Source organism: Macaca thibetana, chromosome 8 (assembly GCF_024542745.1).
Source record: "Macaca thibetana thibetana isolate TM-01 chromosome 8, ASM2454274v1, whole genome shotgun sequence".
Taxonomy (NCBI): domain Eukaryota; kingdom Metazoa; phylum Chordata; class Mammalia; order Primates; family Cercopithecidae; genus Macaca; species Macaca thibetana.
The window spans coordinates 74,143,975-74,163,710 of NC_065585.1; the positions used below are offsets into that span (position 1 = coordinate 74,143,975).

General features: G+C 36.5%; 1 protein-coding gene and 1 non-coding gene across 4 annotated transcripts in view; one reads left to right on the forward strand and one right to left on the reverse strand.

The window, feature by feature from the left end:
* The window catches only part of TRAM1 (translocation associated membrane protein 1), a 33,270-nt gene that overhangs the window by 2,591 nt on the left and 10,943 nt on the right, over positions 1-19,736 (forward strand). For 2 of the 3 annotated variants that reach the window (XM_050801919.1, XM_050801920.1), the window contains exons 2-8: positions 6,338-6,401; positions 8,152-8,273; positions 8,396-8,512; positions 10,123-10,181; positions 11,856-11,940; positions 19,324-19,394; positions 19,501-19,605. In XM_050801919.1, coding sequence (XP_050657876.1) covers positions 6,338-6,401; positions 8,152-8,273; positions 8,396-8,512; positions 10,123-10,181; positions 11,856-11,940; positions 19,324-19,394; positions 19,501-19,605 — 623 coding nt within the window. Of the gene's footprint in view, positions 1-806; positions 1,050-6,337; positions 6,402-8,151; positions 8,274-8,395; positions 8,513-10,122; positions 10,182-11,855; positions 11,941-19,323; positions 19,395-19,500; positions 19,606-19,736 lie in introns of those variants that run through there. The other variant, XM_050801921.1, reaches the window with a different exon arrangement.
* Positions 1,684-1,790, reverse strand: LOC126961954 (small nucleolar RNA U13). Its single transcript, XR_007728530.1, has one exon. It is a non-coding gene; the product is annotated as a small nucleolar RNA U13 (small nucleolar RNA).

The window sequence follows — 19,736 nt, forward strand, 5'->3', positions numbered from 1 at the left end:
CTGAGGTGGGATAGTTACTTGAGCCCAGGAGGTGGAGGCTGTAGTGAGCCAAGGTTTCACCACTGCATTCCAGCCTGAAGGACAGAGCAAGACCCTGTCTCCAAAAACAAAACAAAACAAAAAAAAAACCCAACGCTAAACATTTGTATTCACTTTCTGAATTTGATACTTATATATACTTTCTACTTTGATCTTAAAGTGATACTTTAATATATGTAGTATATTCAATTTTATGTAACTTGTCATAAACCATCTCCACATGTTAAGATTTCCTGACTTTAAAAACATATTTTAGGGGTACCGTGACCTGCAAGGTACATTTGCAGTGCTTTGAATGAAATGAAATATAAATCAGAAATTCTGACACATAGTATAACTTTGATTTTATATAAACTATTTTACATTCTCTTACTATATTTCTAGGGAAGTCCACCACCTATACCTTGCCTCACATGTTAGTGATTCTTTTTTAACAGTGGATTTTCACCTTTATATAAATTTGTAAAATTTGAAAATCTAAATAGACAAAAATACTAGAGGTTTTTTAAGTCAATTCAAAAGTGAGCGTTAAAGTGATACACAAAAGTGAAGTGTCTGCGAGTTGTTCCTTTTTCTTACCATATGTTAAGGTGTTAGAATTTCAAAGCATGTTATCTATATATAGGAATGTGTAGACTAGGTTAGTTTTGCTATTCGACTTTTAAAACAATTGCTGCTGAATCTCAAAATTAACGTAATTATAGAATTACAGTACTTGTGCTAGAATAATAGAGAAATTGATTTTTTTTTTTGCAGAACTGTTAAGCCTGTTGTGCAGATACATTAAGGAAATGTCAGAGGATTTATGGTGAAATCGACAAAGAAATTAACAAAGAAAGAAATACTGTATTACTAGCCAAAATGAAGAAGCAATGCAGATACACTGTAAAAGCATGGATTCTGGAGCTGAAGGGATTCATGTTCAAGTTAGGGCTCTGCAGCTTGCTAACTGGGTGACCTAAGGCAGCTCAGAACTGAAGTTTCCTCATCTGCAAAATGGGGCTTATTGGGTTAGTCTGATAATTAAATTAACCAATATGTATTAAGCCTAGTTCAATGCTTGGCTTGCAAGAGGCATGCAATAAGTGGTAGCTATTATTATTCTTTAAAAACTCACCAAAATTGGGAAGTAGAAAACATTTTTATGTGAGAGAAGGGCCTGGAATCTCTTTAGTTAGCATCTAAAGAGATTATACATACTGAAAAGGCTAACAAAGTAGTCTGTTTGGTGGTAATGTAAGAGTTTAATTTCCAGGGAACTTCACATTAATCAAAAATTGCGTGTAAATTTTAGAATCATAGTTTTATTACAGTCAGTATCTGTCCACATAATTCAAATCATAGTATACAATGAATGGCTTCATATTTGAGTTAGGAAAAATTGAATGGTCAAAAAATGTTAGGGATGCTTGGGAAGCTTTCTGAAAGTGAGGATGTGGAGGAGGGGTGAAAAATTAGGGGTTCACAAGAGACGTATTTCTTTTAAGGAGCGTATAAAGGAAATATATTCAAAAGGAAAGATATTCAAAATCTGCAAGTTCTTTATGCCATACAGATTTTGGGGATGTTTACAGTTTCAGCCATCTTGAAACAGTTTTCGAGGTTTGGGGGATTTTTTTCTTTTTCTTTCCTTTTTTTCTTTTTTTTCATGTCAGGTAAGGTTTTCAGGTCATAACAAAGTTTGAGGGAGAGACACATCTCACATATAAGTGTGAAACCCCAATCGTCACATTTGTGACCTACAAAAGGGTCTCTCTCTTTTTTTTTTTTTTTTTTTTTTTTTTTTTTTGAGACAGGGTCTCGCTGTGTTGCCTTGGCTGGAACTTGACCTCCTGGGCTCAAGTGATCCTCCCCTCTCAGCCACCTGAATGGCTGAGAGTACAGGCACGTGCCACTGAGCCCCACTGAAAGTGGAATTTGATATTCAGAATTGTCTTTACTTTTCAGGGATCTACTCCATGTAGTAGTCACATCTTCCTCTAAAACAAGGGCAAAATAGTTAACATCTCTATATAACAAGCAAAGATACCAAACCCCAACTAGTGACACTTAATTAAAGAAATGTTATTGTATTCATGACATTGTGTACAGCATAGAATTAGGTAATTCATTTCAGTTTCTGGTAACCTATTTAAAATGCATCTGAATAAGTCTCATTTCTTTTTTCATTTTTCCATTTTTGTAACTGGAGAGCAGTACTGTAAATGTTCAAAACTGTCATAAACTCAGGTATTTTTACTTTTGAGTGCATTATATATCTCTGTAGCCTATTTATATTCTAAACTAACTTATCTTACTACTAATTAATTGTGGTGTGAGTTTAACTGAAGCAGTGCTAGCAGGGTGTGAGGCTTAGGAGGCCTGGAAATGGCTGGGAGCATGACTGCTGGCTTAAACTTGAAACTTTTTGGAGTGTGTAGTTTACATTTTTTCCTCTTCTTCTACTTAAAGTCACATACTAAACCAGCTGGAGGCCAAATTCTAATTTTATTTGGAAGCCTGGCTAAAAGGATAATCTAATTTTTGCTGCTTTTAGAATTTGATGCTAAATTTATCTTTGAAGAATCTCATTTGTTGTTTGTAAAGGACTCTTTTTGAGAGGGAGCCTCGCTCTGTCACCCAGGCTGGAGTGCAATGGCGTGATCTCGGCTTGCTGCACCCTCTGCCTCCTGGGTTCAAGCAATTCTCCTGCCTCAGCCTCCCGAGTGGCAGGGATTACAGGCACCCGCCATGACACCCAGCTAATTTTTGTATTTTAGCTAATTTTTGTATTTGTATTTTTAGTAGAGACGAGGTTTCACCATGTTGGTCAGGCTGGTCTTGAACTCCTGACCTCAGGTGATCCATGCACCTCAGCCTCCCAAAGTGCCGGGATTACAGGCGTGAGCCACCACACCTGGCCTGTAAGGGACTCTTTAACAAAGTGTTCTTAGGTGTGACAGTGGTGACTTCATATTACAAACTGGAAACAGGTATGTGGAGTATTTGTGTGTAAAAGAGATAAGAGTGTGTGTGTATATATATAGTTTTTTATATATATATATAATGTGTGTATATATATATTGTTTAGACTATGTGTGTGTATATATAGTCTAAACAAAGATAGCAAAACTAAATGAAATGTAGTGACCACTCAACTTTACTAAAAATAATCACAAGAAAGTAGTGTTGCCCTGGAGACTCATGTCATCATTCTGCTCTAATGAGTCCTTGTTAATGACCCAAATTTTAATAGAGTAGCCTCAGTAGCCTTTTCAACTCAAGAGACCTTCATATCTAACCCAGTTGAGCAACTCACTTTACTGGCCGTATCCTGCACTTTGTCATGCAAGCCTGACTTCTTCCACTTCCTGAATTCCAGGATAGCAGAGTTTAGCTACAACCTACGTTTTGTTCACCTCCCTGGTTCTAGTCATAAGTGGGTTCTCTACCTAGTCCAAGCTGTTGTGGTACCGTAGCCCCCTTTCCCTTTCTCCAGTAGATTAGCCCCGTCATTGTTTTGCCTTTCTTCCTGCAGTCTTTACTCCACTATTGGCCTTTTCTATGCCTCTCAATTCCCAGAGAAAGTCATACTTAATGCTGGTAGATAATATTGCAAATCAAAGGTTTCTAACCTCAGACGTTCGCATCCGGGATCTTTTTACTTTCCCTGGCCATCTCCTTTCCCTATGGGAACTATTTAAATAGTCATCATTCACATCCCCATTATGCTTAATATGTGGCATTGCTTTTTTCCCATACAGGGAAAATAAAAGTTTATCAAGTGCGGTTTTCCTTATTTTCTTGTCTTTTGAACTTATCTGTCCCGTCCATTACTGCCTTCTTCCCATCTAAGAGGAAAAGTTGTTCAAGAGTGCAATACTCAGTCCTTACGATTCTGTTCCCTACCATATGCCTCCATCCATTGTTCTCTTTCTAGCCTGTATGTTCAACTTCTCCCTTTTCCCTGGTGCCTTCACTGTTGCCCCCCCACAAGCTCAATCTCTCCTATCCTAAAAACAACATAAATTTTGACCTGGCATCTACTGGATACCACTTTGTGCCTCTGTGTTCTTCAATCTACTGCGATGCAGCTCCTGCTCTCACTACTTAGTTGGAATCACTCAAGCCGTGACCACTGATGACTTCTTTAATTGTCCGGTCTGTTGTTCTCTTTCCTCCCACGTCTGTTTTGAAACTTTGACTTTATTAACCACACCTTTTAGAAATGTTTCCCCTTTGGCTTTTGGGACTCCAAGCTCTCTTTATTTCTTTTTCTGTCTCTCTGACCATTTTTTCTTAGTTTCAGGGACTTGAAGATTTTGCTTTTTTCCCTGTTCTCTCCATAGGTCTGATGTTGTCCTACTTCTCTACAAATACTGTGCACTCCCCATATATGATTTATGTATTTTCACAGCTTTAGCTATTATCTGTAAAAAGAGACTCCCAAATCTTTATTTAAGCTGGATCCTCCCTACTGAATTCTAGACTTAGGTTTTAGCTGCCTTACTGCACATCTCGCAGAAATCTCAGCTGTAGGTATCAATAAATAACCTTGTACTCTTTCTTCTAGCTTACCAAACCTTATTTTGTCTTCTGAGTGCCTCTCTATCCCACAGTCACTGTCTTAGTTCAGGCCTCATTATCTTTCATGTGGTCTCTTGCAGAAGTTTCAGTCTTGGGTGCATGCTCACTCCGGTTTGTACTTTAACTGATATTTATTCAGCGATATTGATTAATTACCTAATATGTACCAGGCCCCTTGCTGGGCTCTGAAAATCTAGTGATGAGTGGAAACAGGCATGGTCCCAGTTCTATTGGAGCTTACATTCTAATGGGCGAGACAGAAATTATTAATATAATCAAGCCAGAGTATGGTTTTGAAGGAAAGGAACACAGTTCTCTGAGATAATCTAACAAAGGAAATTACCTACTCTAGGAAGGCAGGGAGACTTCCTTGAAAAGGTGTGATGCAGCTGAGATCTGATGGGAAAGATTTTCCAACCGTATTTTAGATAGAACAGCATGTGCAGAGACCCTGTGGTAGAAGGTGCTGCAGGAGGCAAGGGAGCAGGAGGAAGTGGTCTGAGATTGAGGCTGCAGAGGCAGAGGGAGGAGTCAGACCATGGAGTCCTGTGGTCACATTCTCCTAGAAAGATGGGAATCTAGTGAAGGATTTTTAACAGGTAGGAAGGGGGATGTGATAACGTGATCAGAAAATCATTCTAGTTGCAGTGTGGAGAATGGATCTGAAGGGGCCTGGGAGACCACTTAGCAGGTCACAGACAGCAATCCTTCTGAAAGGCATAAATGAACTTTCCCATCCTCAAAATTCTCCAGTTGTGCAAAAATGAAATCTAAACTACTTAACTCAAAAAACAGCGTCCTTTCTAGCACTCAATAATGTTTCTAGTCTTTTCTAACACTTCCTGATGTGCATCCTATGCCTGGCCTCGTGTTCACTGCTACTTGACCTTGCCATGCTCTGTTTCTTCTATCTGTACTGTCCTCTTCATCCCCCCTTGTGAACCTAGGGAACGCCTATTTTCCAGCAAAGCATAACTCCTTCATTTCATTCTACCCCAGAAAAAAAAACCAACAAAGCTCATTGTTTATCCCAAGTACCCACAGTGCAAGCTATTAGCGCTTATTCTACAGTATTATAACAGTTTGTTTACCTATACTCTTCACACAATGGAGCTCCTTGTCATTAGGGATTATTTTATCCATCTTCATCTCCTCCTTTTTTGTCTAGCACTTTGCCTGGTGCCTGTAAAGATTGGGTAAGCATTCCATTTTTCTGTTCTGACCAATTTACTTTTACCAGTCAGGTCAGTTAAACAGTTACTGACCACTTAACTATGCTAGGTGTGTGGGATACTAACACACCCACACCACAGACACTATATTTGATCTGCTTTTCTCATGCTAACTGATCTGCTTTTCTCGTGCATCCTTTTATTTTATTAATTTATACTTAAAATTTGTCTTAATAGGAACTTTTTATTCATTGTATAGGGCTAGAGTAGAGAATCATTATTTGTCAAATAACTGTTTTCTGGAACTGCAGAGAATGTCTTTTGAAATCTTAAAGTTAAGGATGAATTACACAATCTTACCTAAACCACAGAAGAGTATTCTGGTGAATTACATTAACTCCTTGGTAATCAGTAATTTCCATTGTGTCTGTCAGGGTTCCACAGGAACTAGAGGGCCGTTGGTGCTTCGATTTAGGGACAGATTTTGTAAAGTTTTTGCCCCGATCTGTTATTTGGGAGAGGGTCACAAATTGACTTGATCTTTTTTTCCTTCTTTCTAGATAACGGCAAAAGCTTCTATCATTTTCGTTACTCTTCAGTACAATGTCACCCTCCCCGCAACAGGTAGGTAATTTACACTAATAATTTTCTACGTAAATAGAAATTCAGTTGAACAAACTTGGAAATTTTCATGAATACTAGGTCCTGCATTAAGTAATCATCAGAGATCTCATCCATGATGTGACTGAATGTTATTTTGATCATTTTGTAATACAAGATCTGATGTTTTTGATTAACTTTACCCTATATATGTTTTCTGTTTACTATATATTTTTGTGAATGGACTTGAAATTCCATAAAAGAATTTTGTTTTGCTTTCTCTGCCTTCTGATTTTTTCCTAAGAAAATTATAAGAAAAGATATTTTTAAAATTTGTTTAAATGTCATTGTTCATTCAAGGCTTCTAAAAGCACAATGGCAGATTTAGTTTTTCTGCAAGTTACATTTTGGACCTGTAATAGCAATCCTTCTAAGATTATTTTCACTTTTTCTTGTGCTCTACTTTTAACAATTATTTTGATTCCAGAAAATGTGTTTGTAAACTCTAGGAATTATCTGGTAACAGCATCCAAACTATTAGGTTTTATTTCTAAAATGTTATTTCTTAATCTATGTAAAAATTAGGTGTTTCTTAGAAGTTGATTGTAATTTAATACAGTGATATAATTAACTAGCATGGGCGAGGGATGGGGTATTCTTTGGTTTAGGCAGTAAACCTGCACAGTTTTTTGTTTAAAATGTAAGATAATGTAGTATACCCCATTTAGCTGGGGTTTTTTTGTTGTGGTGGTGGTTTATGTGTGTATTTTTAAGAGACGATAGGGGCTTGCCAAATTTGCCTAAGCAGGAGTGCTGTGGCGTGATCATAGCTCACTGCAGCCTCTGGCTTCTGGGCTGAAATGATCCTCCTGAGTCAGCCTCCCCAGGAGCTGGGACTACAAGGGCACACCACCATACCCAGCTAATTTTTCAATTTACTGTAGAGATGGAGTCTCACTGTACTACCTAGGTCAGTCTTGAATTTGGGCCTCCAGCAATCCTTGCCTCCCTAAGTGTGGGGATTACACGGTTGAGCCACTGCACCTAGCCCCTGAGTTGGGTTTTTGTTCAGTTATGTATAGTTTTGAAAATATTTAATTTAGTGATTTAGTTATCAGGTTACTCAAAACTACAATACTGTTTTGAAATTTGAATTTGCGAGAGAAGAATAAAGCTCTTTTACATATATGTTCCCCATAAACGTAAAGTTTGAGAATAAGTGTCATCAGTTCACAAGTATTTGATAAAGATTTGTTTTTGAAAAATTATAGCAATTGTAAGGATTAAAAACAACTTTAGTAGTTGCCTTTATCTCTGCTGCTTATAGATCAAAACTAAATCAAATACAGGTCAAATCAGCTTTTCCATCAGAATCATAATTTAGTGTGTAGTTTGAAAGTAGAAGTAGAAAGTTTCAAAAGCCCTTTGCAAAAAATAGGTCAATAGGCTAAGTATAACTTTATCAATCTAATTTATACCCCTGTGATAGTATCAGTTTATTGAGTGTGGCCTCCTCTTCCCTCTTTTTTGGTCTTTGGTGGCTGTGACTAATGTGTCAAATCTTTGTAAGTAATTTCTAAAGCTTTAGATTTCTAGATAGTCTTGATTTTCATTGCCCCCCTAAGACTCAAGATGTCCAAGACCACGTTATTTATGATGTTTATATAGAACTTTTTTATTAGGTTATTCTTCTTTGTTTCTATAACTTGTACTTAATGCTGTTTTTATAACCTTATATATATTTTTGTGTATTTGTGTCCTTTTTGGTCTTCAGAAGAACAAGCTACTGAATCAGCGTCCCTTTATTACTATGGTATCAAAGATTTGGCTACAGTTTTCTTCTACATGCTAGTGGCAATAATTATTCATGCTGTTATTCAAGAGTATATGTTGGATGTAAGTATGCAGTCTTGGAAATCTATACCTTATAAAGTACTAGCTCTCCATAATCTGATAGTCATATATTAAATATAATTTATAATTTATTCTTAATTACTAATGGCTGTTTTTATTTTTAGAAAATTAACAGGCGAATGCACTTCTCCAAAACGAAACACAGCAAGTTTAATGAATCTGGTCAGCTTAGTGCATTCTACCTTTTTGCCTGTGTTTGGGGCACATTCATTCTAATCTCTGTAAGTATGTCATTCATTCTCATCTCTTTTAAGTATGTCGTCTTAGGCTGTTGTTCTCCTTCCTTATCTAAGATTAGGAACTCTGCTAATGAATTGGCATAAGTTAAGAGTTTCAGTGATAAATCTCTTTTAGGTATTTTTTATACAGAAAAAAATCTATGTTTACTGTTTCAGAAAGGCTTATTCATTTTTAGTCACTCTGAATGTTACTTTTATATCTTTTTTTTTTTTTTTTTTTTTTTTTTTTTGAGACAGAGTCTTGCTCTGTCGCCAGGCTGGAGTGCAGTGGCACAATCTCGGCTCCCTGCAACCTCTACCTCCCGGGTTCAAGCGATTCTTCTGCCTCAGCTTCCCAAGTAGCTGGGACTACAGATACACACCACCACGCCCAGCTAATTTTTGTATTTTTAGTAGAGACAGGGTTTCACCATGTTAGCCAGGATGGTCTCGAACTGACCTAGTGATCCACCCGCCTCCGCCTCCCAAAGTGCTGGGATTACAGACCTGAGCCACCATGCCCAGCCTGACTTTTATAACTTGTTGTGATTTACAGATACCTCTGTATCAGCAAAAAGCGTTAAGATGTGAGTGATACTCCTACTAGGTTACATGAGTTGTAATGTTCACAGTCATTTCCTCCTTTAGAAACAGCCCCAGTGTTTTCCAAGCTTCTTAAATGTTCTATAACTTTTCAGTTATGGCAATCAAAACCTTTACTTATGTCACTATTACTAATGAGAAAAAGGCAGTATTTGCTTTAATGTTAGTGATAATAATCCCTTAAATTTATATGGTGTTCCATACTTTACATACTTTTGAGTTTGTCAGACACATAATTCTTTTTAATCACTGTATTAGAGATGAATAACAGGAGTTTTCCAGGGTAAAGCACTTCATGTTGGAGGTAGATTAAAATTCAGCTTTTTATTCCATTGCTCATTCGATTTTACTCTACTGCTTTAATAATACTTTATAGGTAATATGTAAATTTTAGTTTGAAAACTATTATAAATTTTTTTTTAAAAATATTTTTTAAAAAATATAATTTAAAAGTTATACTTCTGTGGGAAAATACTCTTACAAAAATCACTTTAGATTTTATTTTTTAATCTTTTTTTTTTTTTTACGTATACAGTAATTCTATCTGATTATCTAAGAAAAAAATTGGGGCAGTATTTTATTGATGTAATTCCATAAAACTCGGTAGTGCCCTGATCCTTTGTCTCCTGTCAGATGCTACAAACTTTTCCTGAAATCTTTGGATTACCCAAGACAAAATTCTTCTCTCCTGGTCGCTATTCTGCCTCTTATTGGTGGTTTTATGTTTGTCTATGTGTATTTTTATTCTACGGGATTGAAAGATTTTTTAGGGCCAGGAATTGTTTCTTACTTGATTCCATATCTCATTTATATCATTGATTTTCACTTTGCTCAAGTAACCAACTCAAATTGGATTGAAAATAACTAAAACAACTAAGGAGTTTGACGTCAGTGGACTCTTTGCAACCTACTGTGGGGAACTGTAAATGTTTGAGAAATGAAAGTAATGTCTTATTTTCCAAGAAGTTTGCATTATGCTCACAGGTTAATTTTTGTATCTTCTTTCTTAGGAAAACTACATCTCAGACCCAACTATCTTATGGAGGGCTTATCCCCATAACCTGATGACGTAAGTAATTTTTAGCAGCCCTTTCTTTGTTAAGAACCATGGTCATGTTGCTATTAATCAGAATTCATTGTTATTCTCGTTAGGACCTTAGGCAAATGCATAAAATAGATGAAAATATGTCTTTGACAGTCCCACTGCCATAAGAAAAAAAAAACGCTGTGTACCTTTTTTTAATGTTTCTATTCTAATCTTTTCAACTTCTTTGTAAACTTGAGACAACTGATTTTAACATAATCTTAATTTGGTACTCGCTTCTTTTCCTTTCTTTTCACTTATCCTTTCTCCTTTTTATGACTCCATCTTCTCTATACTTTTGCTCCTTTTGTTTTTCCACACCCTCTGTCTCTTTTGACATCTTCCCTTCTTACTCTCTTCTATTATAAACTTCTTGAGGTTAGGGATTGTTTCTTTGTTTATTTCTCTAGTTTGTACAGTGCTGCTAGGTTAAAGTGCTCAGTGGTTACAAAGACGTCTGAATAATTCATTTTTGGAGCCCAGCTCTAGTACAACTATTCTATATTAATTTTCCTTGCTACTTTAGCCTGTATTGGTCTTTCGTATCCCCAAATTTGTCATTTTGGTAGATGTTTTATGTAGTGTCCATATATTGTTTTGATTGTTCTATAATTGTCTCATTTTTGTAAGTCTTGCATTGTGCCCATAGCCACTGAGACTATATGTGCCTTGGTAGCAGTAAAAATTATTTTATGTACTTCATTGTGCCGGATACGGTGCAGGTGCTTGTCACCTAGACAGTATTTAGTAAATACATTGTGATGTGAGAATTGGAGAAGGGAGAAGATATGAAGGAAAGAAGAGAATAACGTGACTGTGGATATTTTAAGTCCAGCAGTAATACCCACTCTACTGAATCATACTCTGATTTCTAAAGTTTTATTAGTTCAATGAACTTTGTAAATATTGTATTTATGTGGGACTGTATTCCCTCCACCCCCACTGCCGAGAAATTAGATTGGCTTTGTGTTTTCTGTTTTAGACTTCTGGAGGAGAGGGAGAGGGGAGAGTAAAGAGGAAGCAGAAGGGCTAGAGGAATATAATGTCAAGAGAAGAGTACTAGTTCTAGACTGATTATGATATAGCTCCTGGAGAGCCCTGGTATGCCTTATTCTGACTCTCTTTAATCCTAGCTCTGCCTCCATTTATTTGGGGCTTTTTCCATGTTCCAACCAGGTACAGTTACCACATTTGCCTAAGAAAAAAAAAAAAGAGGGTATTTGAAATTGGGATTATTTCAGTTTCAGGTGATTATTAACCTATGAGCCTTTGCTTTTGTGTCAGTCTTTTTCCCCTTCTTGTCTTGATGAAACTGTGTAGACGTGTGGGTTATGTTTTCAGTAGCTAACATGACATACTAGTCAGTATTAATGAACTAATAGGGGCTCTGACTCCTCTCTGCTGGCTTACATGTCAATAGCTTTCTGCAGATAATATCTTTGCCTGCTGTTTAATCCAGGGATCTTGTCCAATGGTGGGACTGTCACAAGGAAATGGGGAAAGCAGTTGTTGAAGAGTTGTTTAAAGGTGCACAGATACTGTATGGAATGATAACACAAAGATAGTTACTTAGTATATCCTGATTTCCAGTATTTGTTTACTGTTTTTTTAAAAAAATTATGCTTTAAAAGATTCTCTTCATTTTCTTGTGTTGTACAGGTTTCAAATGAAGTTTTTCTACATATCACAGCTGGCTTACTGGCTTCATGCTTTTCCTGAACTCTACTTCCAGAAAACCAAAAAAGTAAGCTGGGATTTTGTAGTGTTAAAAAATGTCTTGTCTTTTTTTTTTGGAAAAATTTTTCTAAAATTAAGTATTTCCTTACATGTTTGCCCTTCCTCCATTCTTCTTACCTAAACTCTTACCCCATCATTCTCCCACCAACCCCCTTTCTACAAAGCCTAAAATCCTTAAGCATTTTTTGGAAAAAAAAAAAAAAAACCTTCAGTCAGTACTTTAGCTTAGATTTTTTTACATTTGATATGTTAATGTCTTGTCTTAAAATTATATTAGTGGTAATGTAAATTAAAATTTAAACAAATTTTTAAATGTAATATTTGTTTTATCTTACTGATATTCTTAGCAAATTATTTCACAAGTGAGCTAAAAAGGATTGGTCACATTACAACTAACAGTTCTGTGTGTAAGTCCTAAAGCAAAATTCAGTATTGGAAAAAAAAGTAAAATATATTTAAATATTCACCAGCAAAGCTTCTCCTGAAATGGGTAGAGCATTCCCTTTTTAGCATGTTGAAAGGATATTTGTTTGTTTTATTTGAACAAATACGTAAACTGCTGGAGCACTGCAAAATCCTCCTGCCTAGTTTTACCCTCAGTGCTTCTGAAGTCAGGTTTCCATGCTATCACAAAAGTCATTTTCTTTACCCTGTCTCCTCTGAAGCCAGTATTGGCTCCCTATTATTTTAAACTAGAGTAATGCTGCTCAACTGTGCCCTGAGAGTTTCTCCCATCGCCACTGTCTTCCGGGGACCTCTTCCTCTGCTCGCTCCTTATGCTTCGTGCACACTGATAGTCTCTAGTTTTGTAATCCCAGCACATCACTTCTTTTTCCTGAAATACCTCTTCCCTCGGATAAATTAATCAAGTACTTTCATTTCCCTTTTTTCTGGGAGGTTTTTTTTGGTTTTTTTTTTTTTTAATTCTCATATATGAAATCCTTTGTGGGATTTTACTTCAAAATAATACCAGGTGAAGGAAAGTAAAGAGGGATACAGATGAAACAAGTTTGGTCGTTTATTAATAATGATTGAGTTATGGGTGTGTCAGAATCTTTTCTGTCTGTTGTATATATGTTTACATTTTCCCGCATTTAAAATGTTTTTTTGTTTTTTTAAATCCCCTTTGACAAATCTTCTGGAGTAAAAGTGTGACAGCCAGTCTGGTGACTAGTTTATCTTTGCCTACTCAAAAGCCATAAAACACTATTTTTATGTGTGCTACAAATAGTTAATTCATGGACTAGGCACTTGATTTGCTACTGTTTCTTGTCTGTGTTCTGTGTATCTGTCGTCATTCGTCATTCGTGTTGTCTGCTAGGATTAGAAAACAGCACCAAATTAGAGGCCATATGCTATGGCACTTAAGTTCTTTTTATGCTGATTTCTTTTATAAAGTAGATTGTTTCTCCAGCTATATTGATCATAAGGAATAGGATGAAGATCTATTTTTAAACGCTTCACTTAGAACTGTCTTCAGATAAAATTGTTAGACCCAGATTCCAGTAGCCCTTCCATGTTTAGTAAGCTCCTAATGTGAATCGTAGGTATTGTGGAGCTGTACTGTCCAGAATGGTAACTACTAGTCACATCTACGTGAACTTAAAAAAAAAAAAGTGAAACTGACCTTTTTGTCTCCACTAGCCACATTTCAAGTGCTTATTAGCTACTGTGGCTAGTATGTACCATTTTGAACAGAGGAGATACGGAACATTTCCATGATTGCAGAAAGTTCCGTTGGACAGCGCTACTGAGAGTATCATAGTTTCTTGATGTCTTAGTAGCATGGCTCAGATATTTAACGCCTTCTTCAGGTATTTGTATACTTAGGAACAGATACCTCTGGATTTCATTATTAATCCATGTCTATATCTTGTTCACTGACTATGGTAAGTAAGGAGGGACATTTCAAAGTAATTGTTCATTTTAGTTCCTGAAACTCTTTTCTTATCAGTTCCTGCCAGATGGCACTTCTCCAGAAATGCAATCTAATTTTTATGGAATAATTTGCATAACTTAGAACTTAACTGAAACTATTTTTAACACCTGCATATGACAGTTGAAAGTAACTGTTTCAAGTAATTAACATAATTTGAAAGTAGCAGCTGCATATGTGTTAAACAGTTTCTTAAAATTTACTCTATGAAAATTATTTTTGGAACTCTTTACTGGAAGAAACTAGTACAGTGATTGTTTTGAACCAATCGTACAGACAAATAGGAAAGAAAGGAACGCTGTTAGTAGCAGTTCAAGAGGTGTGTTAGTCACAAAAAACTTAGTTTCTTTCAAGGAGAAAACCTATGTATACTGTGTATATAAACAGTTATCCCTTTTGCCGATGAGAAGATTCAAAATATTTCTTAGACATCTTGAATATATGAGCTTTTAGGGAAGTCATGAAATAGCCAAATGTTTCTAATATTCAATTTTAGTTTAATTATACATACGTATAATTATTTGTACATATAATTGCATATCGTATAAAGTATTAGAAATAGTATTTTCCCCCTTCCTACTTCATGAAAGTTGCATTACACTTTTCATATGCAACTTTGATGTTAGTATCTGTCATTCATCATCACTAGAACCACTTTTTTTAATCTGATGACATTTTTTCCACATCATAACATCATCTTCTGTCTCACTGGTTCCTTTATTAGACCTTATAAACCTTTAAAAATGACATTGATTGAAGTTTTCAGCTGTATGTGTCTTACACAAACATTTGTTCAAGATAATTAATACAGAGCTCTATAATGCAAGAGCTTTGTAAAGATTTAATTACAAGGTGTACCATCTGAGGTTTGGGGGGAAATCTTTGCCTTATATTTGGGGCATATATGTGATATTCAGCTTTGTTTATTTTTCAGTATAGTGTAGTCAAGAAATGTGTTTTTTTTTAATAAATTTTTTAAAGTATGTTATATTTTTTAATAAAAAGATATTGGAATAACAACTGAAAATGGCACTTGAAGTTATTTACGATTTTAGAATTTGCTATGATTTCTCCCAGCCTTCTCTGTTCTCTCCCTTTCCCCAGAACCCGTGTAAATGTGTACATCCAGAGACCATGCTGCTGGTGCTAGGCAAGGCTTTGTTGTTGGCCTCAGACATGTGAACACCGTGCCATCAGGGCTGTAACCCCAGAGGAAATGGAGAACATTGCAGGAGGCTGGCCTACCACAGGGATGCTAAAAAGTAGCCATTTTCTAGATAAAATTTCTCATTTTAAAAATCATGGTAAGCCAGACATAGTGGCACACACCTGTAGTCCTGGCTACTGGGGAGGCTGAGGCAAGGGGATGGCTTGATTCCAGGAGTTTGAGACCAGCCTGGGCAATGTAATGAGACTCGTCTCTAAAAAATAAAATAAAACTCACGGTACATTACCCCTACTTCCATGTATTTTTTGTAATCATTTGGGAATACCTTTATCTAGGGTGTGTGTTAAGTTAGCCACAATTCCTACCACCCCTTGAGGTATTCTACTCATCTTTTTTTTTTTTTTTTTTTTTTTTTTTTTTTTTGGTATTATTGTTGTTGTTATCCCCATTATACAGAGAGATTAATTAGCTTGCCTAAGGTCCCTCGGCTAGTAAGTGACACAAGTATTTAACTACCCATTCTCTTACTCATTTTTACTTTTTCTGTGGTAGGCTTTGAGTGTACAAACACTGTTTTAGAGACACTGGTCAGTTGGTGCAAAGCTGAATGGACCATTACTTAGAAAAAGGTTTCTTGATAATCCTATCTTTTTGAAAGCAATAGATACTATTTTTAAAACTTTTGCATAGGCATTTGATGGTTGTGAAGATGGAACCTAGTGATGGCATTTTACCCTCTGTTATTACTGACTCAGTTGGCTATCGGAAAGGTAAGGCTCCTAGGCACAGTGGTGGGTGCCTGTAGTCCCAGTTAGGAGGCTGAAATAGCTGGATCACTTGAGCCCTGGAGTTGGAGGCTACAGTGCACCATAAATTCACCTGTGAATAGCCACTGCACTCCAGCCTGAGTAACATGGTGAGACCATGTTTCTATTTTTTAAAAAGAAGGTACAGTGCTAAGATACAAAGTTGAACCTGAACTTAGGAAAGAAACTCTATGGATTTGTCCTTAGCTAATGTCAAGCACAACTGTGCTTCATCTAATTGGGTTGAAATTTAAAGATAAAAGATCAGAAATGGAATGGCTTTTTGAAACTTAGTTTGTTTGTAATTTGTAATACTGTTTTTAGTCTTGTCAGAGAAGAAAGGAGTAGGCAGCTTAGGTTTTCTGCTAATTGACCAGTGTCAATTTTAAAAACTTAGTTGGATTTCTTTTAAATTATTAAAAAAAAAATCCTCCTAAGTAGTTACATTGCATTATGGTTTTTCCAGCAAATTAGGTTTTTTTTGTTTTTTTTTTACATTGCCTTACTCAAGTTTTTATGCCATGAAATGAGTTTAATCAACAGTTAAAAACTAAAAAGCTCCCCTCATAAGTTTTAAGGGTTTTCTTGGTCTGTTTTCTCCTCTGAAATTTGGAGCATTGAGTAACACATACGAAAGAATGTGGCAATATTTCTCATACCTAGTCATTTATGTGGCTACCTTCCTGCTTTGCCATATTCACATACTACTAATTCATACTTTTGACATTTTAATTATTAAGGTATATTAAATAACAAAATATTTTGGGTTTTTGTTTTGTTTTGAGACAAGGTCTTGCTCCGTCACCCATGCTGGAGTGCAGTGGCCACAGTCACAGCTCACTGCAGCTGCAGCCTCAACCTGCCAGGCTTAAGCAATCCTGCTACTTCAGCCTCCCGAGTGGCTGGAAGTACAGGCATGAACCACCATGCTTGGCTAATTTTTGTATTTTTTTAGAGATGGGGTTTCGCCATGTTGCCAAGGCTGGTTTTTGAACTCCTGGGCTCAAGCAATCCACCTTCATCAGCCTCCCAAAGGGCTGTTATTACCGGCATGATCCACCATGCTCGGCGTAAAACACTTTATTTAAAATTTTAGTTACAGTTAAATAAAAGTATTTCATTGTGTACTGTGTACAATCATTTTGTTCAGTACTAATGTACACACCACACTGGGAAACAGTGGCATATATATAGTGGCATTTCTACATGCATTGTACGTCAAATTGCATTGATAATACTACAAGTGAGCTTTTCTGAAATTATTATAATGGGAGAGAAGAGGTTCCCTTGTGGTTGCGTGTTATCTCAACACCCTTTCTCCTTCCTTTTGTAAGCTGAAATATTTCATTGGAAATTTACAAATTATGTAGAGAGGATCTTAAGACTGTCTACTTTCAGAGATACGTCTCTCTTCAGTTGGAAGAATGACAGTAAACTTGGTATCAATTTTGCTAAGAGTCCCAAAATACAGTACTGTAAATAGTAATATTCAGACTGTCTTATGTTCTACCTAACGCTTGATCTTTGCGCCATTCTTACTAGAGAAGAATTTTCCATTTCAAAAGTAGACTTTAAAAAATCTCTCCTCCTCAGAAGATTTGGTGAAGTCGCTGTCTATACTGAAACACAGAGAAATGGAGGACCAATGGACCTGAACCTAACTATGCTAAATGCAAGAGATAAGTTTAGTGAGGCTGCAGAAGAACACGGTTCAGCCTGCCAGCAGCAACCCAGCATTTCCGTCGTTCTAATTAGTAACTGTAGAACATGAATAGTACTCACTAGACTAATACAATCCTTGTAAATATATATACGAAGAAAACAAAGGAAATTAGAAATGAGGTATAGGTGTTTCATCAGTCAGTAGGCTGGCCTGTTGAGCTTATCACTGTCAGTGTTTTGTAAACATTTTTACTGCAACCAAAGATGAAAAGCTTTTTACATCATAATTCATTTTGTGTGTGTGTGTGTATGTGTGTGTGTGTGTAAAATGTGGAATAGAATTTTCATAATACAATGTGCTATATACTCTAGCATTTTCTTTTTCTTTCTTTTTTTTTTTTTTTTTTTTTTTTTTTTTTTTTGAGACAGGGTCTCGCTCTGCCACCCAGGCTGGAGCGCAGTCATGCAATCCTAACTCACTGCATCCTTGAACTCCTGGGCTCAAGCAATCTTTCTGCCTCAGCTCCCCAAGTAGCTAGGACTACAGGCACATGCCACCATGCCTGGCTAATTAAAAAAAAAAAAATTGTAGAGGTGGGGTCTCTCTATGTTGCCCAGGCTAGACTCAAACTCCCAGCTTCAAACAATCCTCCTGTCTCAGCCTCCCAAAGTGCTGGGATGAGAAGTGTGAGTCACGGTGCCTGGTCACATTTTCTATTTTATTTCATGTTTTAAAAGATGCTGGTGTGACCCCAAAATTGATTTCATGATCCACTAGTAGGTCTTTTTTTAAGAGACAGAATCTTGCTCTGTCACCCAAGCTGGAGTATAGTGACATGATCATAGCTTACTGTACCTTGAACTCCTGTGTTCAAGTGATGCTCCTCCCATGTCTGCCTCCTGAGTAGCTGGGACCATCACACCCAGCTAATTGTAGTTTTTGTAGAGACGGGGTCTTGCTGTACTGCCCAGGTTGATCTCAAACTCCTGGTCTCAAGTGATCCTCGCACCTCCGCCTCCCAGAGTGCTGGGATTACGGGCATGAACCATCACACCTGGCCCCACTAGTGGGTCTTGACTTGTGTTTTCTAAAAATACTGTTTCTGAGATAACCAGCTCAGCTAGAAAACTGTGGGAGAAAAAAAGAAGTAAAAATAAAATCTAGGTACTTGGGCTTACGAAGTAATTGAGGAAAAATAATATACAATTAAGGAGTAGTATAAATGAGAATAAAAAATGTTAAACTTGTGTTGACTGACAAGGGACTAAAGCATGAGCTGAAAATGTGAATGCTGTTTTAGGTAGACAAAAGTGTCTCTACTACTATAAACATAACAATTTTAATATTAGAGGAACATCAAATTGTCAGCATGTAACTATGGTTAATATTGTGTCATTTAATACATGTTCATTAGAAACAAGAGCCGTAGATCTTAGCTCTAAAGGGGATTTTGAGTTTATCTGATTGAAGCAAATCTAAGTATTCACATTTTATGGATGAAATAACTGAAGCCAGCAGAGGTTAAGTGACTTACTAATGCTATATACCTAATTGAGGATGAGAGATTGGGGTGGGGTGAGGGCAGAATAGCTTTCAGATCTCCTACTTCTGCATTTTTCACTTATTCTTAAAGAGCAGAAATGAGCCAAGCACAGTGGGTCACACCTGAAATCCTAACCCTTTGGAAGGCCAAAGTTGGGAGATCTCTTGAGTCCAAGGGTTTGAGACCAGCCTGGGCAACGTAGCAAGACCCCACCTCTTAAAAAAAGGAAAGGAATGTTTTAGCATGTTTTAATCTATAATGTATTTTTTTACAGGAGGATATTCCTCGTCAGCTTGTCTACATTGGTCTTTACCTCTTCCACATTGCTGGAGCTTACCTTTTGAAGTGAGTTGGGATATTTCATGGGTGTGTAAGTAGGCTGGGCAGATAGTATGCTGACCTGTCTTAATTGGTAATTAATCTTCGCATTTTCAATTTCCTCTTTTAACAGCTTGAATCATCTAGGACTTGTTCTTCTGGTGCTACATTATTTTGTTGAATTTCTTTTCCACATTTCTCGCCTGTTTTATTTTAGCAATGAAAAGTATCAGAAAGGGTAAGTTGTTTAGCCATTCTATTTCTCGTGTAGTAAGTATTTAAAGTCATTGCCTGACATTGCCAAGATCCATGGCTTTTGGCCATTATATTACTTTTTAAGCGATTAGTAGCCACTTTAAATAAAATGAA